General features: G+C 42.2%; 1 protein-coding gene across 7 annotated transcripts in view; it reads right to left on the minus strand.

Moving 5' to 3' along the window:
- fgfr3 (fibroblast growth factor receptor 3) overlaps nt 1-16,524 on the minus strand; it is a 74,903-nt gene extending 58,379 nt beyond the window's left edge. For all 7 annotated transcript variants that reach the window (XM_055057032.1, XM_055057033.1, XM_055057031.1 and 4 more), the window contains exons 1-2: nt 16,075-16,524; nt 9,624-9,847 (exon numbers count right to left, since the gene is read on the minus strand). In XM_055057032.1, coding sequence (XP_054913007.1) covers nt 9,624-9,771 — 148 coding nt within the window. In that variant the 5' untranslated portion in view covers nt 9,772-9,847; nt 16,075-16,524. The remainder of the gene's footprint in view (nt 1-9,623; nt 9,848-16,074) is intronic.
- Nucleotides 16,525-21,805: the final 5,281 nt, after the last annotated feature.

Genomic DNA, 21,805 nt, shown 5'->3' on the forward strand with positions numbered 1-21,805 from the left:
ATTACCAAATGCCGCATTCAAAAATAACAGTTCTCGAATAGAAAAAAAAAAAAAACATCTGATGACGGATATTTAATAAGAAAAAAAGGAAGAAAAAAATCCAGTCAGCTCTACTGTCACTGTGCTGCTGTCAGCCAGCACAACTCCACGTCTCTCTCTTCTTTCCAGGGTGAAGAAGGCTTCCATTACACTCTGCAGACGGTACAAGGGTTTATTATTTTAGCTCTCCTGGCAAAATAACATAAGGGAATACTGAGGGGGGAGGCCGAGGGAGGGAATTTGGTTTCAATATTAGATGTGTCAGCTGTTGCTGGATGTGGGGGAGCGTTAAACAGAAGCACACATGAGGGTGAGAGCACAAGCCTCTGGATCGTTTCAGCTGTGAACAAAGATAGATGGATGAAGCGCCACAAAAAGAAAAGGGAGGAAGACAAGGGGGGAAGAGAAAGGAAATAAAGATGGAGAGAGAAGTAGGTGACCTAATTAGACTATATTAAGGGGAAGGGTGAAGGCACAGGGAGCAGATGTGTGAGAGTGGAAAGAGGAGACAAAGAGAAGGTTGGGAAAGAGGAAAGAAGAAGAAGAAGAGTTGAGGGAGGATGAACATGAAAGAGATTTTTGACAATGTCCTGAAACTGCAGTTTTGTGAGAGCTGAGGTACAGAACGTTGCATTGTACGGAGCCCTTCTGGCGACATGAGACAAATTACTTAATAACTCATGGGAACGAGTCGTTCAATCTGTGGGAATGACTTAATAATGCGAGATTATAACTCTTATTTTGTGGGAATGGCTTAATTATAACAATTCTTGGCCACAAACTAAACAGGCTGTGGCCAAGAGTTATCAAGTCGTGGGCAAAGTTTTTTTTCTTTCTTTTTGTTCCATGTCACAGGCGGGCTTTGTAGTATTGAGTATTTAGTCCCATTCATAATAATTTTGGATGCGCTAAGGTAAAAAAAAAAAAACAATGCTGGGATTATTTGGTTAATGTGCACACAGAACCAACACCAATGTACAAATATTAGCGCCGTTACATTGCTACCAATGAAACGTTGAGCTTGTTGGATAGAGCACCACTGCACCAGACGCAGTCGGACTTATCGTATAGTTTATCATTTATCGTGATAAATTTGTTATAAGAATCTTGAATTATGGTCATCAACATGAATTCCAATTAAACAGAGACAGCGACTGCCACTGACAGTGTTAATGAGAAAAACGAGTGCGAGGAAAATGTAGATTTTATCCAAAATTGACTGAAATTGTGCAACTCAAGTGGACAGCACATGTCAATACAGCGGGTCGACATGACAACGTGACACACTACGAATCTGAAAATGAAACTTTTTCATTGAAAAAGTAGGAGGAAGCATGGCAACGTGTGGTGTACAGCAGGTTTGAACATGCATAAGGTATACTGGCTGCATTTTGCAACTGCAAATCCATTCCGCAGTTTATTGAAGAACATGCAGCTCAATAAACGGTGGCAGTGAGATTTACTGCCATCGTTTATTGAGCTGCATGACAGAGGGACAGATGCAAATAAAGGTGAAAAGAGGGTGGGAAGATGAATAACTTTTAAAAGAAGGCAAAGCTGAAATAGCCACATTTACCTCCAGTTTCAGCGGCTAAAAGAAAAAAAAAAAGGTGCAGATTTTCAAATAGCAGTCTGATACGATACAACGAGGCCTTCTGTTCTCCGTGTTGTCTGCTTGATCTGTTAAGTATCTCAACAATTGCCTTAAGGGGGAGCTTTGTAATTAAAAACCCGCCGTATGTCAACACCGCTGTCAGCCTATGGGCCGAGAACTGCCCTGAACCGCAGCCAGGGGTAGAACACAGGGCATGTACAGGTGTGTATGAAACAGAGAAGAGTGTGTATTTGCCTCAGAGACATCATTACGATGTAACACGGTACATACAGCTATGAGAGGGCCTTGAAAGCTGATGGAAACTTCAAAACATTTCCACAAAAAAGAGAAAGAGAGAAAAAGACAACGGTGGGTAAGCAGATTCCTCCGAAGATCTAGGGCTTACAATGCGATTTTTATTTAATATCCCTGCATATATGGGCTGAGAACATAGAGAGAAGCACACAGTAACATGAAGACAGCAAGGGCCAGACACACAGACCTGTCTTTTCATCCATAATTCATGCAATTCTTCTCACAGAGGATTTCAAAGGGCATTAATGAGGTATAATAATAATAGTCAGATTGGTGACAGCAGGGGCGGGGTCGGTGTGAGTCCTGCTGAGTGACAGTGACCCGCTGATCTGCAGCTGACAGCTCCCTTTTCAGAAAGTTTTACCTAAGTGAACATTTAAAAGACTTTACAAAACTAAAGGTGTTGCCACATCTGATAGTCAGGTAGACTCAGATCAACTGGGGACCAAAACTGCAACATTTGTTCCATTTCCAGCTGGTTTTTGTTCTCTTTCGCACCAAGCAAAAAAAACCAAACCATTTCAAAACCTGTTCCCCTTCTCGCCTGTGGTGGCGCTGCAGGAGATTTCACTGAAGGAAACGGCATGAATACCTCGAAATCGATTTGTCACCCTGCGTTACTAGAAAGCTGCAGTTTGTATTTGCCCAGGTGATTTTTCTGTCATATTTCAATTTCTCTGAAGGATGTAAAACTAAACTGTAACGATTTTTAAAATATTTTTCAAAAAATATTAAAAAAGATTTACTGCATAACTATATTCTATCATAAGAACTTCTGTGATGCTGTACTAAACGGAAGCAGTGTTCAGCGTTTAATTCCTTGACTAAAAAAAAAGTCTTGGGTGTCTACTGGATTATTTGCATCACAGAGTCGACACAAAGCAGCCATTGTTGCAGAAATCAGTGCTCTCTCTACAGCTTGTTTGACCTGTATGCTTCCCACGCTTGCCAAAAGATTTCCTGATAACGTTGCCAGGGAAATGTGGATCATTGTGACTCTGCTGCAGAGGAGGAACCGTTTGCAGCGCCATCAAGCCCGGGTTGAGATGAATAGCCCGGTTCCTCATGGCTCTTGTTGAGCCCACACATGGCGCGTATAATGGGATGATTACAGGTCAGTGAGGCCTGGCGCTCCACCATACGAACACGCGTGATGATATTCTGGAAAATGAGCCGACACATGCAAACTGGAAGGGAGAGAGGAGTCCCTCTAACCCAAACAAAAAAATGCACAGATATTCCTTGTCATCTTTTCATTTTTGTTTCATTGAAGAGGGCTGAACAGCTGCACACTACTGGTCAGCTGACTTAAAAAAAAAAAGATTTTTGGTTTCTGGTCAAATTTGCTACACCTAATTTACTCATGATGAGTTTTGATGTGAAAACTAAAGGAGTGGAATATTGAAGCTGTGGTTTGTAGCTTTTATTACATGCTTATTGTTAAAACATAAGTAAAAAAAAATATTTTTTTACTTGTTAAAGTAAAGTTTTAATTCTCTGCCTTCTCCCACAGTTATTATTGTCGTCTGAAGAAATCTGGTCAGACACAACCAATCAGAGCCAGGAGGAGGATCTTATCGCTGTTAGTCACTCTCATGTACGCACTGCTCACATACCCCCGCACTGCTATGCTCAGCTTCTCTTCACTTTTTTCCACATCAACAGTGATGATTTGAACAAATATATCAAAATTTTATTTTATTTTATTTTTTTAAATAGCTACATAATGCAGCTATGTAAATACCAAAATGCTGAGGTGTTTCTCCTCAGGTTTACTCGGGTATGTCTCAGAACAAGATGATGGGAAAATACATCAAACCTTTCTTATTGTGAGCTAAAGGGCAGAATCATGTCTTCACTGAAGTTCTTCAGAAAAACTGCTTTCTGCATAAGCTGTCAGCTATTCTGAGACCCACACACACGATCATACTCACACAAACACACACACGCACGCACGCACGCACGCACGCACACACACACACACACACACACACACACACACACACACACACACACACACACACACACACACACACACACACACACACACACACACACACACACAATACCTTCAAGAAAACACTGTGATCATCAAAGACTTTGCGAGCGCGGGAGAAGCTTTCAACCGGCAATATTGTGCATGTTCATGTGCTGGACAGAGGAGAATAAAATATGCAGCCAAAATGAAATTTGACAGAGAAGAAGAAGAAAATATGGGAATTACTGCATGCGTGTGTGTGTGAAAACCAATTTCTTGTTGACCTAAGCAGCCCCTGCTGACATGGACTGTGTTTAGAGGCGTCACATATCTCACACACGTCTCTGTCTGAGTCAGGAATTCGGATTCCTTCACTTTAATACCAGCAGATTGATCAGATTCAAACCAGGGTGGAGTACTAAAACAAAAAAAATACCATTGACAAGTACTCCAATATGTAAATAAACAACAACAACAAAAAGAAGACGAAAAGAGAAGTTAGCTGGTGGGAGGGAGTAAAAATATCCATCATTGGGAAATGCTACAAGGTAAATGTATTTATTTCATTGTTGAGTATATTTATCGTTATTAATTTATTTTAAAAGTATAATCCAGTGTTTGATTTGTTAATATGGCTTCAGGGACTGTAGGCCTACAGATACATTGCATGTTACTGTGATATTATTGGATCTAGTTATCTAGTTTTTATGGTGTTGAGAATGAGTAACAAAGCACTGCATCCCTTTTTCTTTTATATATCACACAGACATTTAATATTCACCAGCAGATTGATCAGGTTATCTTGACAACTTGACAGCTAGAACCAATGGTAGTTGTCGTCAGTGAGCAGCTCTTTGCCCTCCAGCAGGGAGGCGGAGGGCGTTATGTCACATTGCTAGACTGTGTGGTACATTTTGTTTCGTACTGCCACATGTAGCGCCAACATCTGTCCAAATCACCCCTATTCTGGTCCAGGAGACGGAAACATGTCTAACTCGCATTTTTGTCTCTTTTTTGCGACTTTTCAAAAGTTTGCAATGTATTTGCGTGATAATTGGATGGAAGCAAAGCCATCATGATGCCGGGGGGATGATTTTATTCAGAACACCTCAGAATATCTGGGAAAGACAAGAGACTCATTGGAGAATCTTAAGGAGTTTTAACTCCCGATTATACAGGAACAATATTGCAAATGGAATACGTCATGGTTTGCGGTCTTAATGTGACAAAATCTCAAATGACAACCACAAAAAGCCACCAGCAGGAGGTGTGTGTGTATGTATGTGTGTGGTCAGTGACTAAAGGTGGGATAATGACCCACACAGACATTCACCCTCTGCTCTTCGTCATTAATCTCCAGCATCAATTCACCCAGCTTTCCAAAACGCTACTTCTCCTTCTTTTCCAACATTTGGGAATGCCACGAGCCTTTGGAGAAATAAACAACGGCACAGACTTAATGGAAACAAGGGGACTGCACGTCACACTCACTCGCAGACAGACCACAGGACCGCCTCGCTTTACTAATGCACACATAAAAAGCAGGGAATAGGTCTGGAAATGACTCTAGAAGCCTTTTTAAAGCTCGTTTCATGATTATTTTTTAATGGGTAGTTCTGTTCTTTGGGTGAGCTTTTTTTCCTCTTTTTTATAAATGAAATTACATGCTTTCAGGGCCTTCAATGGAATAAACCCTCCATTGAAATAATTACAGGTTTTATATTTAAAATCTTCCATAAGTGAAAGGCGACCATTAGGGGTTTTTAAGTAGAAATAGCAGAGAGAGATTTTTTTTTCCAAGTCAAAAACATTCATCACCCACACTCAGTGGTCACATATATAAACAACACAAAACGTGGGCAAATTCATAAGACAGCATTAATACAGCTGCTGTGCAGATAGCTAGAGGCCTCACACCTTTTGGTTAATTAATATAACGTGTAAGCTTTCAACAACATTGTAGGACCTTCTGATTACTATTCATCACACACATATGTCCATCTACCTTTCACCTCCTCACACACTGTAACACACACACAGTCACAGACTGTTAGCGTAAAGCTAAAGGAACTTCCCAACTCAGGGCTGTTGTGGTTGAGGGGAAGTCATACCATCTGCCATTAAATGACAGTCGTTTTGCTCCCACTGCTGGTCCATCTGTGGACTCGGGGAACTCTGCGGGAGGACAAAAGGCCGACAGGGAGACGGGCCACAGGCCGGACATGCCTACTGGGCAGGGGAGACATATTTATAAAATATAACAAAACAGGAACCTCTTAGGTTACTGAATAGGAAAAGAAAAAATAACTTGAGTGTTTATGTTTCAAAACAGAACACAAAGTGTACTTAACATCCCAAACTGGACTTTGTTTGAACTGTTACTTTCCTGTTCTGGTATGGCACCGCCATCTTTGTTTCTGTATCGACTGGTTCTGCTTAAAGATGACCAACGGCGACCTCTTCTGGACGGCTGCCAAACTATCTTAAAATAATGTCTAACAGACGTTATTAGTTAATAAATAAGACTTTAATCAACATTAAATCATAAGTCAATTAACTGTTTGCCTTTTTCTTAATACATATTACGAGACTCAGTGGAAATTGTCCTGGCAATCCAGTAAAAGCTAACATCCTCAGTCTTCCTTGCCTCTGCTCCTAGGGGCACAGCCAATCAGTGGCGAGGAAAATGAATGGCGCTCCTGGATTGGTTGCTTTACAAACAGCAGCCTGTGGTGTGTTTTAATGTGTGCTGCCTTTAGGTTTCTCAGCTTCTCAAGCTACATTTTCTTTCAAATATTTTAAATATGCTCTATGAAGAAACTCACAGTTAGGCAAATGTTTTAATGAATAGATTTGGAGTCACAAAAAGTGTTATTGTAAAAGTTGCTTATATCTGTGCTTTCATCTCTAAGCTAAAACTTTATTGCCACACTGCAGTATCTCTAAAAGGGCTCCTTTATGTTCCATTGCTTATTTACAGTTGTCTGCCTGGTTTACAGTAACCGTGGGATAACATCTTCGATGCAGGCCGTGTCTTTCATTTCAACCAAATTGAAAGTAACCAACAATAGAGACACTGATCGCGAGATAAAGTCCCGTCATTTCATCAAAAAACACACTTTCATCCATATCAGGTCAAGCGAACCATCACACGTCATGTATAGAACCAGCAGTGACGCTGGTCTCTGCTGTGCTTCTGCAAACATATGAAGCAGTGAAAATAAAAATAAACAAAAAATACAAAAGCCGAAACAAAACCACGCCCAAAGTCATTTAGCAGCGACGCACAGAATCGCAACAGCTCTGTCGTATCATTGGGGCTGAACATGCGGTCAGAGGCCCCAAGCAGCTTTTTCACTCGTTTCATTTGTAGTGATGGAATTCCTCAGATGACATCACATTCTAAAGGATTTTCACTCCGAAATCACCCCCCCCCCCCACTCCCCCCCCCCCCCCCACACACACACACACTATGAGAGGACATTAGGTGCAATCCACATCCCCTCCTGTGAGCCGTGTTGTCTGGAAGATAGCCCCGACGTGTTCCTACACAAATGAACAAAGTGGCAAAGACAAATCTGGATCCTCTCCAGAAAAAACACACAAGCCCTCATCTTTCTTAATGCAACTGCAGCATGTGAAGAGTGTCAAAAGATCGCTTCAAATGGCTTTTGACTTAAAGAGAAGAAAATAAAGAGAAGAGAGAGCGAGAGAGACGGGATAGGGGGTGCGGGAAAAATAACTCTTGGCTAAAGCCTCAGGAAAAAAAAAGAAAAGAAAAAGATTACAGCACTCTGTTTGGGGTGTTTTTTGCGCAATATGGAGAGATTAAAGAAAACACAGTTGACGTTTACTTTGGATTGATCTCTGGGCATGTCTGCGCCTCGAGAACAAAGAGGAAAAAAAAAAAAGAGAGAAATCACACTGAGCTCAGCAAACCAAAAACAGTCCAATTAAATCCTGCTGGGGGACTCAAAAAGAAGAACACATTTACATAAACAATAAATGTCTTCTGAAACAGTTTTGTTTATTTGAAGTTAGCGGAGCGCTGAGATGTGACGGGGATGAAGAAGCTGCTCAGCGTGAAGTGTCCAAAAACAGAACATTTAGCATGGCTGCAAAATATTCACACCTCTGTGAGTGTCCCCCTTTTGTCACATTAACATAATCAATAGAATATTTGATTTCTCATGATTAATCAATTAATAATTCATTTAACGATTTAAGCCTTTTGTTTTTTATATAGATACATTGAAAGATGCAGATAAACAAATAACTATTCATTTTTTTAAAATAAGAAAATAAATATTTCATTGCCTGAAATGTTTGTATAGTTTTGGCTTGTTTGGTGCTCAGAGTGTGTTGTTCTTTAAGCAAACTGACTTTCTTTGAGTCCGAATATTTCAGTCAACGATAAATCGACTTCTAAATTAGGTGACGATTATTTCAATAACCAATTCATCACAATTAATTTGATTAATCATTTCAGAACTGGAAACTTCTTGATTTTAGGCCCAATTTGTCAAATTAAATCGTCAACAAAATAAAAGAAAACATGCTACTAAACTAATTGAAGCAAAGCTGTTCATCGGTGCATAAATGTTCTACTACAAAGAATAGAATTTAAAATCTCCTTAGTAGTTTACAAAGCACTTCATAATAGAAATGCAGACTACATTTCTGATCTTCATTCCTATAAACCACTCTGACCTTTAAGATCATCAGAATCAAACCTACTAACTATACCGAGAGTCAGAACGAAACACAATGAAGCAGCTTTTAATTTTTACGTGCCAGCGCTCTGGAATAACCTTCCTGCTGATTATCAGACTTGCCTATTCTTAATTTTTAAAATTCTATTCATTTACTATGTTTAAAATGTTCAGTGTTTACTTTGTCTATTCTTGATCTGCTTGATGTTTTTATTAACATCTTCTTGTTGTATGTTGTTTTTAACTGTCTTGTTCAAGCACTTTAAATTGACTTTGGCTGAAAGGTGCTATATAAATAAAGTTGCCTTGCCTTAGTTTTTTTTTTTACATCGATTAGCTGCTCTGACTCAGACAGGTGGAGCGCCTTTCACTTGTCACAGATTCTTCATTTATTCAGTTTTACATCAAATTGACAATTGTTTTCATAGGGCTTCATACTCACAATATGATGCTGTCACCATGGGGACAAATAAACGGCACTGAAATTTGTGGTTGCATCGTGACAAAAAGTGGAAAACTTCAACAACTACATGTTTTACCTAGTGTATTATGTGCCTGGCAAGTCACCAGGTTTTACATGCCCCACCAGGCTAAGCACTTGTTTGTCTGAAAAGTTGTTTTTTTTATTATTTATGTGCCAGTAACCAGTAACAAGAATAAAAGCCTCAGCGCTTGCTTGGCTCGCTCAAACCTATAAAAGTGCAACTTATAGAGGTTTGCCCTGAGTGGGCAGTGAGACTGATGAGAGAGCATATATGTTTCCATCCAACTTTTAGTATTAACACAACCACATGGTGGGTGGGCCGCTGGTGACCAGGCTTAGCAAGTTTTCTGGGGTAAACCCTGACCTCCAATGTGAGCAATTCAGACAGGCCACGCATCTTACCAAAAGCAGCAACTAAAATGTAGACTTGTGTTTTTCTGCTTGTCTTCTCAAACAGAAAAGATAACCAGAGATAACCGAGGGCGGGGCCCCACATCCTACCTGTGGGCTGAGCGGTGGGCAGCCTGGCCGGTGAGACGCAGAGCGGCAGCAGGAGGGAGAGCCAGAGGGAGCACCACAGAGCCGTCATTCCTCTGGACGGAGGGGCCCGACGCAGAGCAGCAGGGACCAACTCCAACTCAGGGCCCATCCTCCACCATCCGCATGCTGTCTCGCTGAACCCCGGCCGCAGACAACGGAGGGCCTGACCACTTCCCGCCTCCGACCTTTAAACAAAAGAAAGAGGAAAAAAAAAGCCCAGGAAACAGTCAGAAAATCAAGCCGTTTAGATGTCTGGGTGTTCGTTGTGAGAGAAATCAACATCATGTCGAACCAAAAGCTGAAGAAACACCGCAGGCTCTGTACCCGCCATCCAATATTTTGACATAACATTCTGTACAGATTTTCAAGATTAGAGTGGAAATCCCTCCTCGCTGTTTTACTCTTGCGGCACTTCTGACTGCTGAGGTGGGTTAGCAAAGATTCGACTCAAAAAAAAAAAAAATAGAAAGAAAAGCTGTATGCCAAAATCCCAAAACCTACAAAACGAGTTTATTAAGTCATCTTCAAACTGCGCTAATAGAGCAGATTTGTGTATTTTTGGAGCTACGTAACCTTTCGCAGGACTCTGCTCCTGCTTGGGGGAAATTCCTCTCCGTGGTCTGGCAGCTGATTGATGAGAATCTGGGGCTCGTCCAGCAGGAATACCCAAGTTTAGAAATCAGCGTGAGTTAAGTGTGATAAGCAGGAGGGAGGCAGAGACACGGCAGGTACAGAGCGGGATGATGAAGAGCTCTGCCCTCTGTTTGTCTAAGCGGGGAGAGGCTGGAATGTACCAAAAGCTCTGAGTGAAGTGCCCAAAAAAAGCAAAGTACAAACCGCCCAGTCCGAGCAGTCTTCCTACCACTGGTAGCTTTAACCTTAGCTGGTCTCCCTCCATGCTTAGAATGCTCTAGACTACTGGTTCTCACATGTTTTATTACAAGAAGTACAAACAGCAACAAGATATTAATAATTATGGGTTATTAATATTAGTCCAGTTTTACTTATCAAACCGAGACCAATGTATTAAAAAAAATCCCAACAAATAAATCAGCCAATACCAATACTAACAATGTGCATTCCTAATTTTGTTTTATGTTTATCAGCTCTACATCACTGTTTAAGTACATTGCAAACATATTCATTTAAAGTTTTCCACATCATGAAGAATAGCAAAAAGAAAACTACTTTTAAAGGAAAGAATGAAGAAGCCCTAATTAAAGATTCATTTCAACAGGAAATGAAATTGTTTCCTTTAAACAGAAAACTTTTTAAAGCAGAATGTTTCCTTTTTGCTTTGTAGAAAGAACAAACAGACACATGAAAGAAAGTGGTCTGATCAGACTGAATGGAGGAAAACCTACAAAAGACTGAGACCAGCAGATAAACTGAATTTAATGCTTTGGATTGAAACATGTGAACGGTTCTGAATGGCTCAGTCAAAGTCCAAACTAAATTGCAATTGAGAATTGAGCAAGACTTGGTAATGGATGTTTTTAGACACAGAAGAAAACCCTGAATTGTTTTCCTCCCACTTCACAATTATGAGCTCCAGTAGAGAAGGTGTGAAAACTTTTACAAGGTGCTAGAATTGCTTTTGTATCTGTTAAAAACAGACACTAACCTTTCCACTGAGCATCACGTAAATCAGCAAAAAAAAGCCACAAAGTCTCATAAAGATACACCAACACTTTGGTGCGCACACACAGGTGTGTTTTTGACACACAACACAGTCCAGAACAAAGCTTTTGTTGTCTTTCCTTCTAACCGCTCTGTTTTTCTTTCCCTGCGGAGGAACCGTGACACATTCCTTACTCAGCACAAACTGAGAGATTCTGGTTGAACCTTATCAGTTTTCTACACAGAAAACACCAACTTGGACCACTTAAGACACACACACACACGAACACGCGCACATCGTCCTAATCTAAGCACTGCACATCCCGCAGCCTTTCATATTCTCCACACCTCTTCTTCTCCCCTCAAAGCCCATCGTCGGTTTGTGATAAGACCCGCGTACGCTACTGAACGCCGCTGCTTTTGTTCGCTTTGGCAAGCACAGAAACATCCACACTGCAATAATAATAAAAATTGAATAATCCGAGCTTTTCTTTACATATACATTCGCCTTGACTTCAGAGATCTGTTTGGACAAGTTGCATGGCAGCCTCTCAGCCATGTGAGACAGTAACAGCTCTGATTGACTAATGGAGGTAGTTTAGATGAAGACGTGGAGGAGAAAGCAAGTGTTGCGCGTGACAGATGGCGTTAAGTTAAATCATCATTCCCTGGAAGAGGAGCGGCTGCTTTAAGTCGTCTTTTGACTACAGAGGAACTTCTCACCAACCGTTGCGAGACAGAGACGCCACAACCAGACAGAGAGCTGGCTTTTTCTTTCTCAGCTCTGACCTTTAACCGGCAGTTCAAATGTAAAAAATAAAAAATAAATAAATAAAAGTCATTTACTTTCCCCTATTTAATAAATCCAACCTCTTTTAAAATGAAGTGCAGCATGTGAAAAATGGTAGAAAAACACACAAAAAAAAATAAATAAAAAAATCGGAAATCCGTACTGGCCTGATCAGTGCGTCTTTACTGATAAACTCATCAAGTTCTATTGAAAGTAGATCTCAGTTCAAAAACAGTTGTTATGCTAATATTGTCTTAAAGCGTGGAAAGACAAACAGAACCAGAGCGGTGAATAACACATGAACATTAATCATGCAGAACTATTTTCACACTGTTAAAGCTCAAGGGCAGAAAAGGGGCTCCGAGAACAGTTCAGAACTCCGTCACTATTGCCTCCTCCTCTCCTCTTCTCCTCCTCCTCCTCCTCCTCCTCCTCCTCCTCCTCCTCCTCCTCCTCCTCCTCCTCCTCCTCCTCCTCCTCCTCCTCCTCCTCCTCCTCCTCCTCCTCCCCTCCTCCTCCTCCTCCTCCTCCTCCTCCTCCTCCTCCTCCTCTTTTTTCTCCTCCTTGTCTTTAATGCAGATCAATTCAACAGAGCCACACTTCTCCAGAGCGGGAGGAAAACCCAATAGTTGGGCAGCAGTCAGCAGCTGAAGATGCATTTGGAGTGAAAGTGGAGCTTCAAGGTTCCAAAAAGTCAAGAATCAGCCTCACATCAGAACATCAGAACTGCTTTCTGTCACGAACACTTGCCTTCCTGACCTATCGCCTCTCCAACCACTCAGACAGCTCCACATCAGAGCGCCAGCCTTCAGCGACAAGAGATATTGATCAGCTGAGAGGCAGGGGGAGTGTGTGTGTGTGTGTACTTTCTGCTTCAGGCTGCACAGAGACCTCCGACCGAGGAGAGTCAGGTTCACCTCAGGCTGACACAACTTTACACGTTCACACACACTGAAGAATGAACAGGACGTCAACTAACTAAATCACAGCGGCTCAGTAAACACTCCTATAAACTATGCTGCCTCACATACATGCCCACGCACACAGTCATGTTGTCACTTTCCTAAAATAACGTTCCAAGCTGTTTTTTGGGAGAGGTCTTTGCCAAAAGTGATTTTTTTTCTTTCGTTTTTGCGTAACTAATCTTTTAGCAACAAATGTACTTTACAAAGGTGACCATATTTATATTTCTCATGAATATGAATTTAGTTGCAAAACTCAAGTGATGGAAAACGCACCCTGAAGCTATACAGAGAAATGGTAGTGGCAGCGCCATGCAGTGGGGTTGATTTGTTTCAGCTGATCAGGAGAGGAACAGAGATGAACAGTGACCAATCCCAGGAGATTTAAACAGGCATGTTTACAATGGCCTAATCAAAGGCCAAACCTAACACCTACCGAAAACCTGTGACAAGAATCAGAAACAGGTGCTTACAGAAGCTATTCGTGAGCTTGAGCTATTTTGCAAAGGCTGCACAATAATGCAAATGCACTACACACTTTTCAGATTTTCTTTTTTATTGATTTTATTTCCTTCTACTTTACAGCTATTTACCGCTTTGTGATGCTCTGTCACTTAGAATCCAGATAAAAATATTTTTCATTTGTAGCTGTACTATATATATATATATATATATATATATATATATATATATATATATATATATATATATATATATATATGTTATAAGGTGTGAGTTTAATAAAACTGCTGAAATTGTGTCACAGCTCTTGGTTTTAGTGTGCAAAAACGACAGATGCCAGCCGTTTTTCTTTTACGAATAAGAAACACTGAAGCCATTTAATTCATAAATAGAAAGGAATAAACAAGGAAGCACCTTTACCACAAGCTAAATGAGTGACTGAAAGCAATCCCGGCAACAGTCCCAGTCTCACATTCGGAAGTGAAATGTGTCTGAGTAAACCGGTGGGCGGCATTCCTCAGGTCGAGACGTGAAATTCATTTACAGAATCAGCTAATCGGTCATTGTCCGTTCCACCTGCAGCATCCACTTATGGATTCCAGTCGTCTTCTGGGCTTTGCCAGGACCGTGAGCCAGACCGAGTGGTCAGAACCACCCGGTCCAGAAGCCTGCACTGTAAAAACTGATTTCTAGAAGAAATCCTGACCAGGATTTCAGTGGAATTCAGTCAGATTCATTCCTCTCACGTTGGGCTGCAAGAATTAACTTTTGGAAAAGTTCACTTGCGATTGAGAGAGTTTCGCGCTGAAGCACAAATCTCAGCTTGCATCCAAGTTTTTAAGGCAAACCTCTCCGGCAAACTGAGCCATTGCCAATCAACGGCACAGTTTAGCAGCGACTGCCACAGATTTAATACGTTCACCACTGTTTCAGTAACATTTCATTCCCTAATGACCAACACATTCTTCTTAAACATGCCATTAAAAACCAGATGGGAAGAGCGATCAAAATCGGCCAGAATTTAACTAATCTGCAGGGGAAAGACGCTCTTTAGAAATTGGTCGTACCCTCGTTTAAGCATTTTTTTTTTTTTTTTTTTGCTGTTGAACTTGCAAACTCTACCCAGAAATGTTGACTCAAACTGATTGAAATGCAAACTGCAACACAACTAATACCGCTTTAGCTACATTTTAGACCTATTTTTAAAAATCTCTCTTCTTTTTTTGGGGGGGGATTTATTGTTTTACATTTCAACATAAGGAGCTCAGGCTCTGGTTGGTCCTCATTGAGGATCCAGCAAGAGTCAGTGCCAAACCAGGGATTCCGAGCATCCAGACAACCTCGCGGTGCCGGTTGATCTGAGCTCTCACTGTCTGAAAAACGATTCTGCACATAAATAAAAGTGTTAAATATAGGCTGTCAAACTGTTGATTCAGCAGGTTTTGTAGTTAACCTAACGTGACAAATGCTGTTTACTGCTCTTTTTGATTCCTCCCCCACCCCACACACGCACACACACACAAACACACACCTTTAAGCCTGTAAAGAATAAACAATTAGAACTTTTGAGAAATAAATTAATTCAATTGATTAAAACAATTTTTTAAAATAGAATTTAACTCTTCTATATCAACGTTTTAAAAACTAAAGAAATTTTAAATGTCTTTTAGCTGCAAACCTAAAAAAAAAACTAAAAAAAAAAAAAAAACATAAGAGCAAATAGTCACAACAGTTTTATTCTAACAAATTGTTCAGTGCTGCTGTCGGGGCAGAAGAGACCTTACATGTGAGAGATGGAAAAACTGCAGCTTTCTGGTATAAACTTTAGATCGGATCAAGGAAAATGGGAGAATATGAAAGAGGAATGGAGGAGCTGTAGGGAGCAGTAAGGAGCAGGAGGAGGGGAGAGGGGAGAGGCGTCCTCCCTGGAAGCCCGGGAAGACGTCACCGCTGCAGAGAGGAGACAGCTTCACCCACCCAGTGGAGGATGCCACGGCGCTGTCTACTTTCTGAAAATAATCACTGGGATTTTCTGTTTCACAAAATGCACGATTCATTTGAAACGAATGGAAGCTGCGCTTGAACATGAAGGTGATTAAAGATGCCTCCTACTTGGAGTCGGAATTAAACTTTAGCCGCATTTCCCGTACGCGCGTGTTCCACGTTTTATTTTATTTCATTTTGTTTTATTTCCCCCTGGAAACAAAAGTGCAACCGAAAGGAGCGTTTGAGCTCAACTCGACCGAACACAAACGAGAAAACGCATTCAAATGTGTGTCGCTTTGCAAAGCCTGGCCAATTACCCCGCAAAACACAAACCACGATCAGAAGGGCGTCCGGAGCGGGCACGAGGACACGATGAGGCGCAAAATGCGCACGGACCGCGATAAGAAAGAGCCGCTGCCGCTGCAGCTGCTCTGCGCCGAATGTGCGGCTTAAATTCAAGTTGGAATCGGAATAGCGCAGAGCGAGACAACCTGTCACACACCCAACACAACGAGGCGAAGCGGTGTCCGGCTAGTCCACCTGTAAATAGTGATATTAGCAGCGTACTAATAAGAGTAATAATAAATCTTACCTAAATGAGTCACTTCTGACAGAAACTCAGCCTTCAGGTTCCAGATGTCCCGCGGCTTTCATGAGAAGAAAAACCCACAACCTCTACTGACCAGGAAACTTTAGGAAAATCCACCCAACTGCTGTCAGTTTCTGTCCGTCTCAGATACACGCACAAAACCCGCCACGCAGCCGTCAGAAAGCTCTCCTCGCGACTTTACTGAAAGTGTAGCTCGCGCCGCGCCGCTGCCACAGCCAGCAGCTTGTCCTCCACTACATCCAGCTCGGCTCCACGCGCTGCTGCTGCTCACACGGTCCAAACGGTCCAAAATACGCTCATCTCCTCCCGCGCGAGCCGCGGACTGGAAGACCGGGAAAGTGCGCTCGAGGAGAGTTGAACGCGACTCCTCCGCTTCTCTTCAGAGAGACCGACTCTCGCGCGCTCCGTCACTTCTGAACACTCAACTCCCGACTGGCGAGTCTCCGCCGACTGCTCCTCTGTCAAGTAGTGGGGAGTTTGCAAGGTGTTGCTGTAAAGTCGGCTCGGTTCAGACGCGTGCGACACTTCCGTTGGGTACTTTCAAAATAAAGCAGTTTCCCCTGAATATCCAAGCTCGACATTTTTTCCCCCCACGACTGAAGATTTAAAGCGAAAATTCAGAATCCAGGTATAGAACAACAATAAAAAGTTTCGGTTACTTCTAAGTCATCCCCCCAAAAAACAACGTTTTATCGCGTGCTTCCGGTTTTCAGGGAGCAAACTTTCCCTCAATTTGACACAGTGAAATTATACTGATCCATTCACATTATGCTGCCTCCCTCATCTCACGGTTTCTGTCAGAAAGCTTCATATTTCCTCACGGTTCCACAACAGCGAACCCGTCCTCATGAACGCTGAAAACAGTTTTGTGGGACTCTTTAAATAATTACATTTTTAATAGTTCGATATGTTTCTGATTGGGAAAAAAAATGTATTATATATAAAAATAGTGAAACTACTGTTAAGATAAATAAATAAACAAATACATAAATAAATAAATAAATAAATAAATAAATAAATAAATTAATTAATTAATTAATTAATTAAGTCACCTATAGAATCCCTTCTTCAGGTAGGGTAATTATTTTTATCCCAATTTAACTTTGGAAGGGGAACACGTCGGTGTCAGCGCGTGCTTGCGGGTTTTTTGACGATTCTCGCGCTCGCGACACCTCCAGCTTTCAGCCGGACGCACGTGCGTACGCCGGAGGGCAGGACCGTTTCTAAAAAAAAAAAAAAAAAAAAAAAAAGTCGGGTTGCTCGCCTCGGACCCCCTGGCGGCTCCGCTGAGGGCATAGAGTGATGAAGAGGTCTGAGGGATGAAGAGCCTCCCACGCTCTTCTTCTTTTCACTCAAGAAACTTTCCCTCCACGCCTCAGAGCCCCGAGCTGTGATCTGCCGCTGGTTGTTTTGGGTTTGATCCAAAAAAACAATCTGTTTATCTACTTAGAAATATTTCTAAAGGTTAAAAAAAAAAAGGAGCAAATTAAATTTGTGAAATCTGAGCAGTGCTTTACAGAATAATGGCTGGAAACCATTAGATGCATTTCAGTTTACTGTTCTAATAATGACAATATGAGGTTTTCCAAATATTTTACTCCTGAAGAAATAAAACAGCAAAAAATATTTTATTTTTTTTCCTTTTAAAACTTTTTTGCTTTTTTGTGATTTTACATCACTGACCAATACATTGAGGACAATAAATCTCAAAACCTGACATTTTTGGTACTCACCCCCATTTTCTCTGATACCCTTTAATAAAATCCAGTCCCTTCAAGACTCGCCTAAAAGTAAATACATCTTATTTAAAGCTGCAGTGTAAAACTTCTACATAAATATGTGTTAAAAAGTTGTTTTTTTGTGTGATTTTTTTAGTGTTTTTGTTAAAACTGTCGCTATATCAAGAGTTGTTGGTGGAAGCATCATAAAGTGGGACAGTCCCAGCTAATTTGAGAGTAAATGGTCCTAATTAAAGTCCAGTCCTCATAGAAAACCTCTACATCCGAGGCTCAGCCTGATCATAAACGTCTAGCAGGTTCAGAACTGGCCTAGCGAAAGTCCAAAATCTAAATCCAGCTGGGAATTTGTGGCAAGATGTTTTCCCCGGATCATCCAATCTGGTCAAATTTCACCACAACGCCAACAGGAAGCAGTTCGAGCTCCACTTCACCGATTCAGTGCACCAAGAGGAAATTACCCGGGTTTATTTACTGACTGCCCTCAGCTGGTCCCTTCACACACCAACAGCGTCTCCCGTCTGTTTGTTTTTGCTGCCACCCTTACAACTCTCCACTTCTTTAAGCAATTACGCAGAATTGCCGTTAAAATCCATTTAATCTGCAGTGTAGTGCAGCCGCCGGGCTGATCGCTGCCATCAGGGCCGACGCGACAGCACCCAACAAACCTTTAGGCAGCACACTAATTACTGTCGTCTCATAAAACCGTGTTTTGAGTACGCTGCTTTATGGCGCCATAAAGCGAAGCAGCCCACTACTAAGTGACCATCAGGAGGCTGAGGGAGTGTGCCGCTGTCGCCCAGGTTGTGGATCTGCCTCCTGTCAGGCGATTTATGGCAACCTCTGTCGACGCATCATGAATTAGGCAGAAGAAGATTGGCATCCGCATCACTATGTCAACATTAAAGTAGGCTTTAGTGTTGATTAAAGGCTGCTTGAGAAGAGTTAGTATCTCCTCTGTGCCCAAATTGATGGTGAGTCACAAACATCCACGTGAAGTTTGGAATCGAACAGATCAGAAATAGCATCAACACTTCCTGCTTACTGGGCACCGATGGTGCTCCTCTAAGTAAGTCAGTTTTGATGTGGTATAAACGAGGCGCCTCTGACATCAGGAAGAGCTCAGAATCCTGCCAACATCTAATCTCTGTCTTTGTTTAGTATAAATCCAGATCAGTTTGAACCCAGAGACACGGACATGTCCGTCCATCTAACCCGACAGGTAAGGAAGGAGAAGGTTGAGTAAATTGAGCTGTTTTTTTTGTTGTTGTCATCTTATAAAATGTTACGTGTGATGAAAAGCTAACATTCCACATCAACCTGAATGCATCATCATGTCAGCCGTATCGTGGTGGATGGAAGTCGTGCATTTCTCCAGGTTGGCTCAACTACTTGCACAGGGAGATCTTTGACCTATTTTCTGCTTAATGTCTGAAAAATGATCAACTTCGGTCTTAAAGGGGCAATGTTATGTAAATATTTTTGAGCTGTACATAATAATGTTATAATGTTATTTCCCTCATCAAAAACATACCTGGAAGTGTTTAATTTGATTGCTTCACGCATGTTTGAGGAACCCTTGAATCTCCCATGGCAAACTTTCAGGGGTGCCTCAACAAAGCTCCGCTTATTTCCCCAAAGCTCCTCCTCCAAACCGAACTTCCACTCCAGTACCTCCCCCCCTGTCCCACACTCAGCTCCTCCAGACTAGCGGCAGCATCAGTCAGCAAGCATCTGGTGGAGCCACATGTCTGCTGAGCTACTCATAGGAACTACTTCGATTGTAAACGGCATCATGGAGGAGCATTGTTGTGAAGACTTCCTGAAGGCAGAGCATCAGAAGGAGCAGGAACTTATTAAAGAGACAAAGGCTAATTTTAAGGCGTCAAATTGCAAAGTCAAATATTTCTAAGTCATGTCTGATATATATTTATAATTTTTTAAAAATAAAAATGGAAGTTAACATAGTTACTAGATTTTGCAAAAAAAAAAAAAAAAAGGTGCCTGGAAATTACATGATACCGCCTCTTTAAATGGCCACTCAGTGGAAATGCTCCAGAATTGCATTTGTATAAACTTCGAACAATTCAATAGACTTAATACTGAACTCTAAGCTTTATTTTAAATCACCTCTTGAAATGAGCTGGATTCATTTTGCCAGGCCGGCGGCCCCACGCCTGCTGAGTCCCGGCAAACTGCATCAGTGCTCCGCATCATGGGAAAGTGTTAGGGAGGAAAAACAAAAAACAAGCTGAACGCAGAGGAGAGCGGGGCGATGAAGACCGGGCTCGGCGACCCTTTGGACAATGTGAGAGATGTTAGTGGGAGGGGAGCCGAGGCCGGGAACAAAAGCCGGCCGGTCAGGAGGAGAGGTCATACAGATGGTGAGAATGCTCACTCAGACAGCTCGAGTACTGATGGGCAAACTGACCAAATGACCCCTACACACACACACACACACACACACACACACACACACACACACACACACACACACACACACACACACACACACACACACACACACACACACACACACACGCGCAGAACTGCTCATGTTAATAGGAAAAACAAAACTCTTCCCAACACCCCCTGAAACACCCTAACTTCTAATGAATTCTCACAGCACAGACACACACACACACACACACACACACACACACGCTCACACACACACACACACACACACACACACCACTCCCCTCACCCTTCTCTTGCATTCCTCCTCCCTCACCCTCAAGCCCCCCAGGGAAGTGATCAGCAGGAGATGAAAGGTGAAGCTTTTTCATTTAAAATGGAGTTAAAAATTAAACACAAAGAAGAAAGGCACAGAGTTTAGTTTGATTATCTGGGACCGAGACGTCCAGAGAAAAAGAAACCGCACGAAAACGTGTGAGAACCTCAGTGAGGCCTTCGGCGCCGGGGCAGGTTGCGTGGCAGCTGACGCCGCGGTTCACGTTAACCCCACAGAGCCGCCGGCGTGGAACGTTTCCCCTCTAAATCCCCCCCGTGTGGTGTGGGCAGCTGCCCACCGACTGCAGAGCGGGGAGATCGAGAAAAGCACAGGAGCTAATCATTAACACCAGGCAAAGATGCAGCACAAAGACGAGAGAGATGACGGCCGAGGGAACTTTGCACCCGGCCGCATGTGACTCTCTCCTCTAACAGAGGCTAACGTCCGCTCCTCAGCAGACCAGCATGATGCAGGAGTTCATCATAAACACATCCAGGTCATTCTAAAACCCCTCACATGTACCGCATGAAACATTCATGAACATTTCTTATAGCAGGTCATAGAAAACAAAAAAACAAAAAAAAACTTTCTCAGCTTGATCAGTTTCATCAAGATCATTGTGTTGTTGGAATCTTTCTGCTGTGAAATGCTTTGTAACAACTCACATCGAAACAGTCCCACATCATGATGCCGCCACCACTGTGCTCAACAGCTGATACAGTGTTTGGTTCTTTCTTTTCCAGGTAACAGCAGGCTTGACTAATTTTCTTTTATCCGAGGATGACAGACTGGATCATGCGGTTAATGTTTGGACAAGACTGGGAGTCACGTTGCTATGAGAACCTGTTCACAACCCACAACTTGATTTTTGACTTAACTGCTTTACACATGGACGATGACAACAGGAAGTCTATGCATCATAGATACATAGAATGATGAAAATCAGGCAGTTTCAACATGATAAAAAGGCTTTAGATGCTTGGGAGCAGCATCCAGCACATCAAATGCAGCGAAGCTGGTGATATCCATCTCCTTTTTCATCAAACTTTCACTCATTTCGCCCCCGGTTCTCCTAAGATGTTGACTTTCGTTTGTGAGAAACTGCACAGAGTGAGTCGGACGGCGCTGAGGTTCTGGAAGGCTCCGGCCCATGCCGAGAGCTCAGGGACCCAGGCGGTGGGAAGGTGTCTGCACACAAGAGAGCCAGTTCACCTGCACACTCACTTTCATTTTATCTCAACTG

Source organism: Poeciliopsis prolifica, unplaced genomic scaffold (genome assembly GCF_027474105.1).
Source record: "Poeciliopsis prolifica strain line A6 unplaced genomic scaffold, Auburn_PproV2 SCAFFOLD047, whole genome shotgun sequence".
Classification (NCBI taxonomy): domain Eukaryota; kingdom Metazoa; phylum Chordata; class Actinopteri; order Cyprinodontiformes; family Poeciliidae; genus Poeciliopsis; species Poeciliopsis prolifica.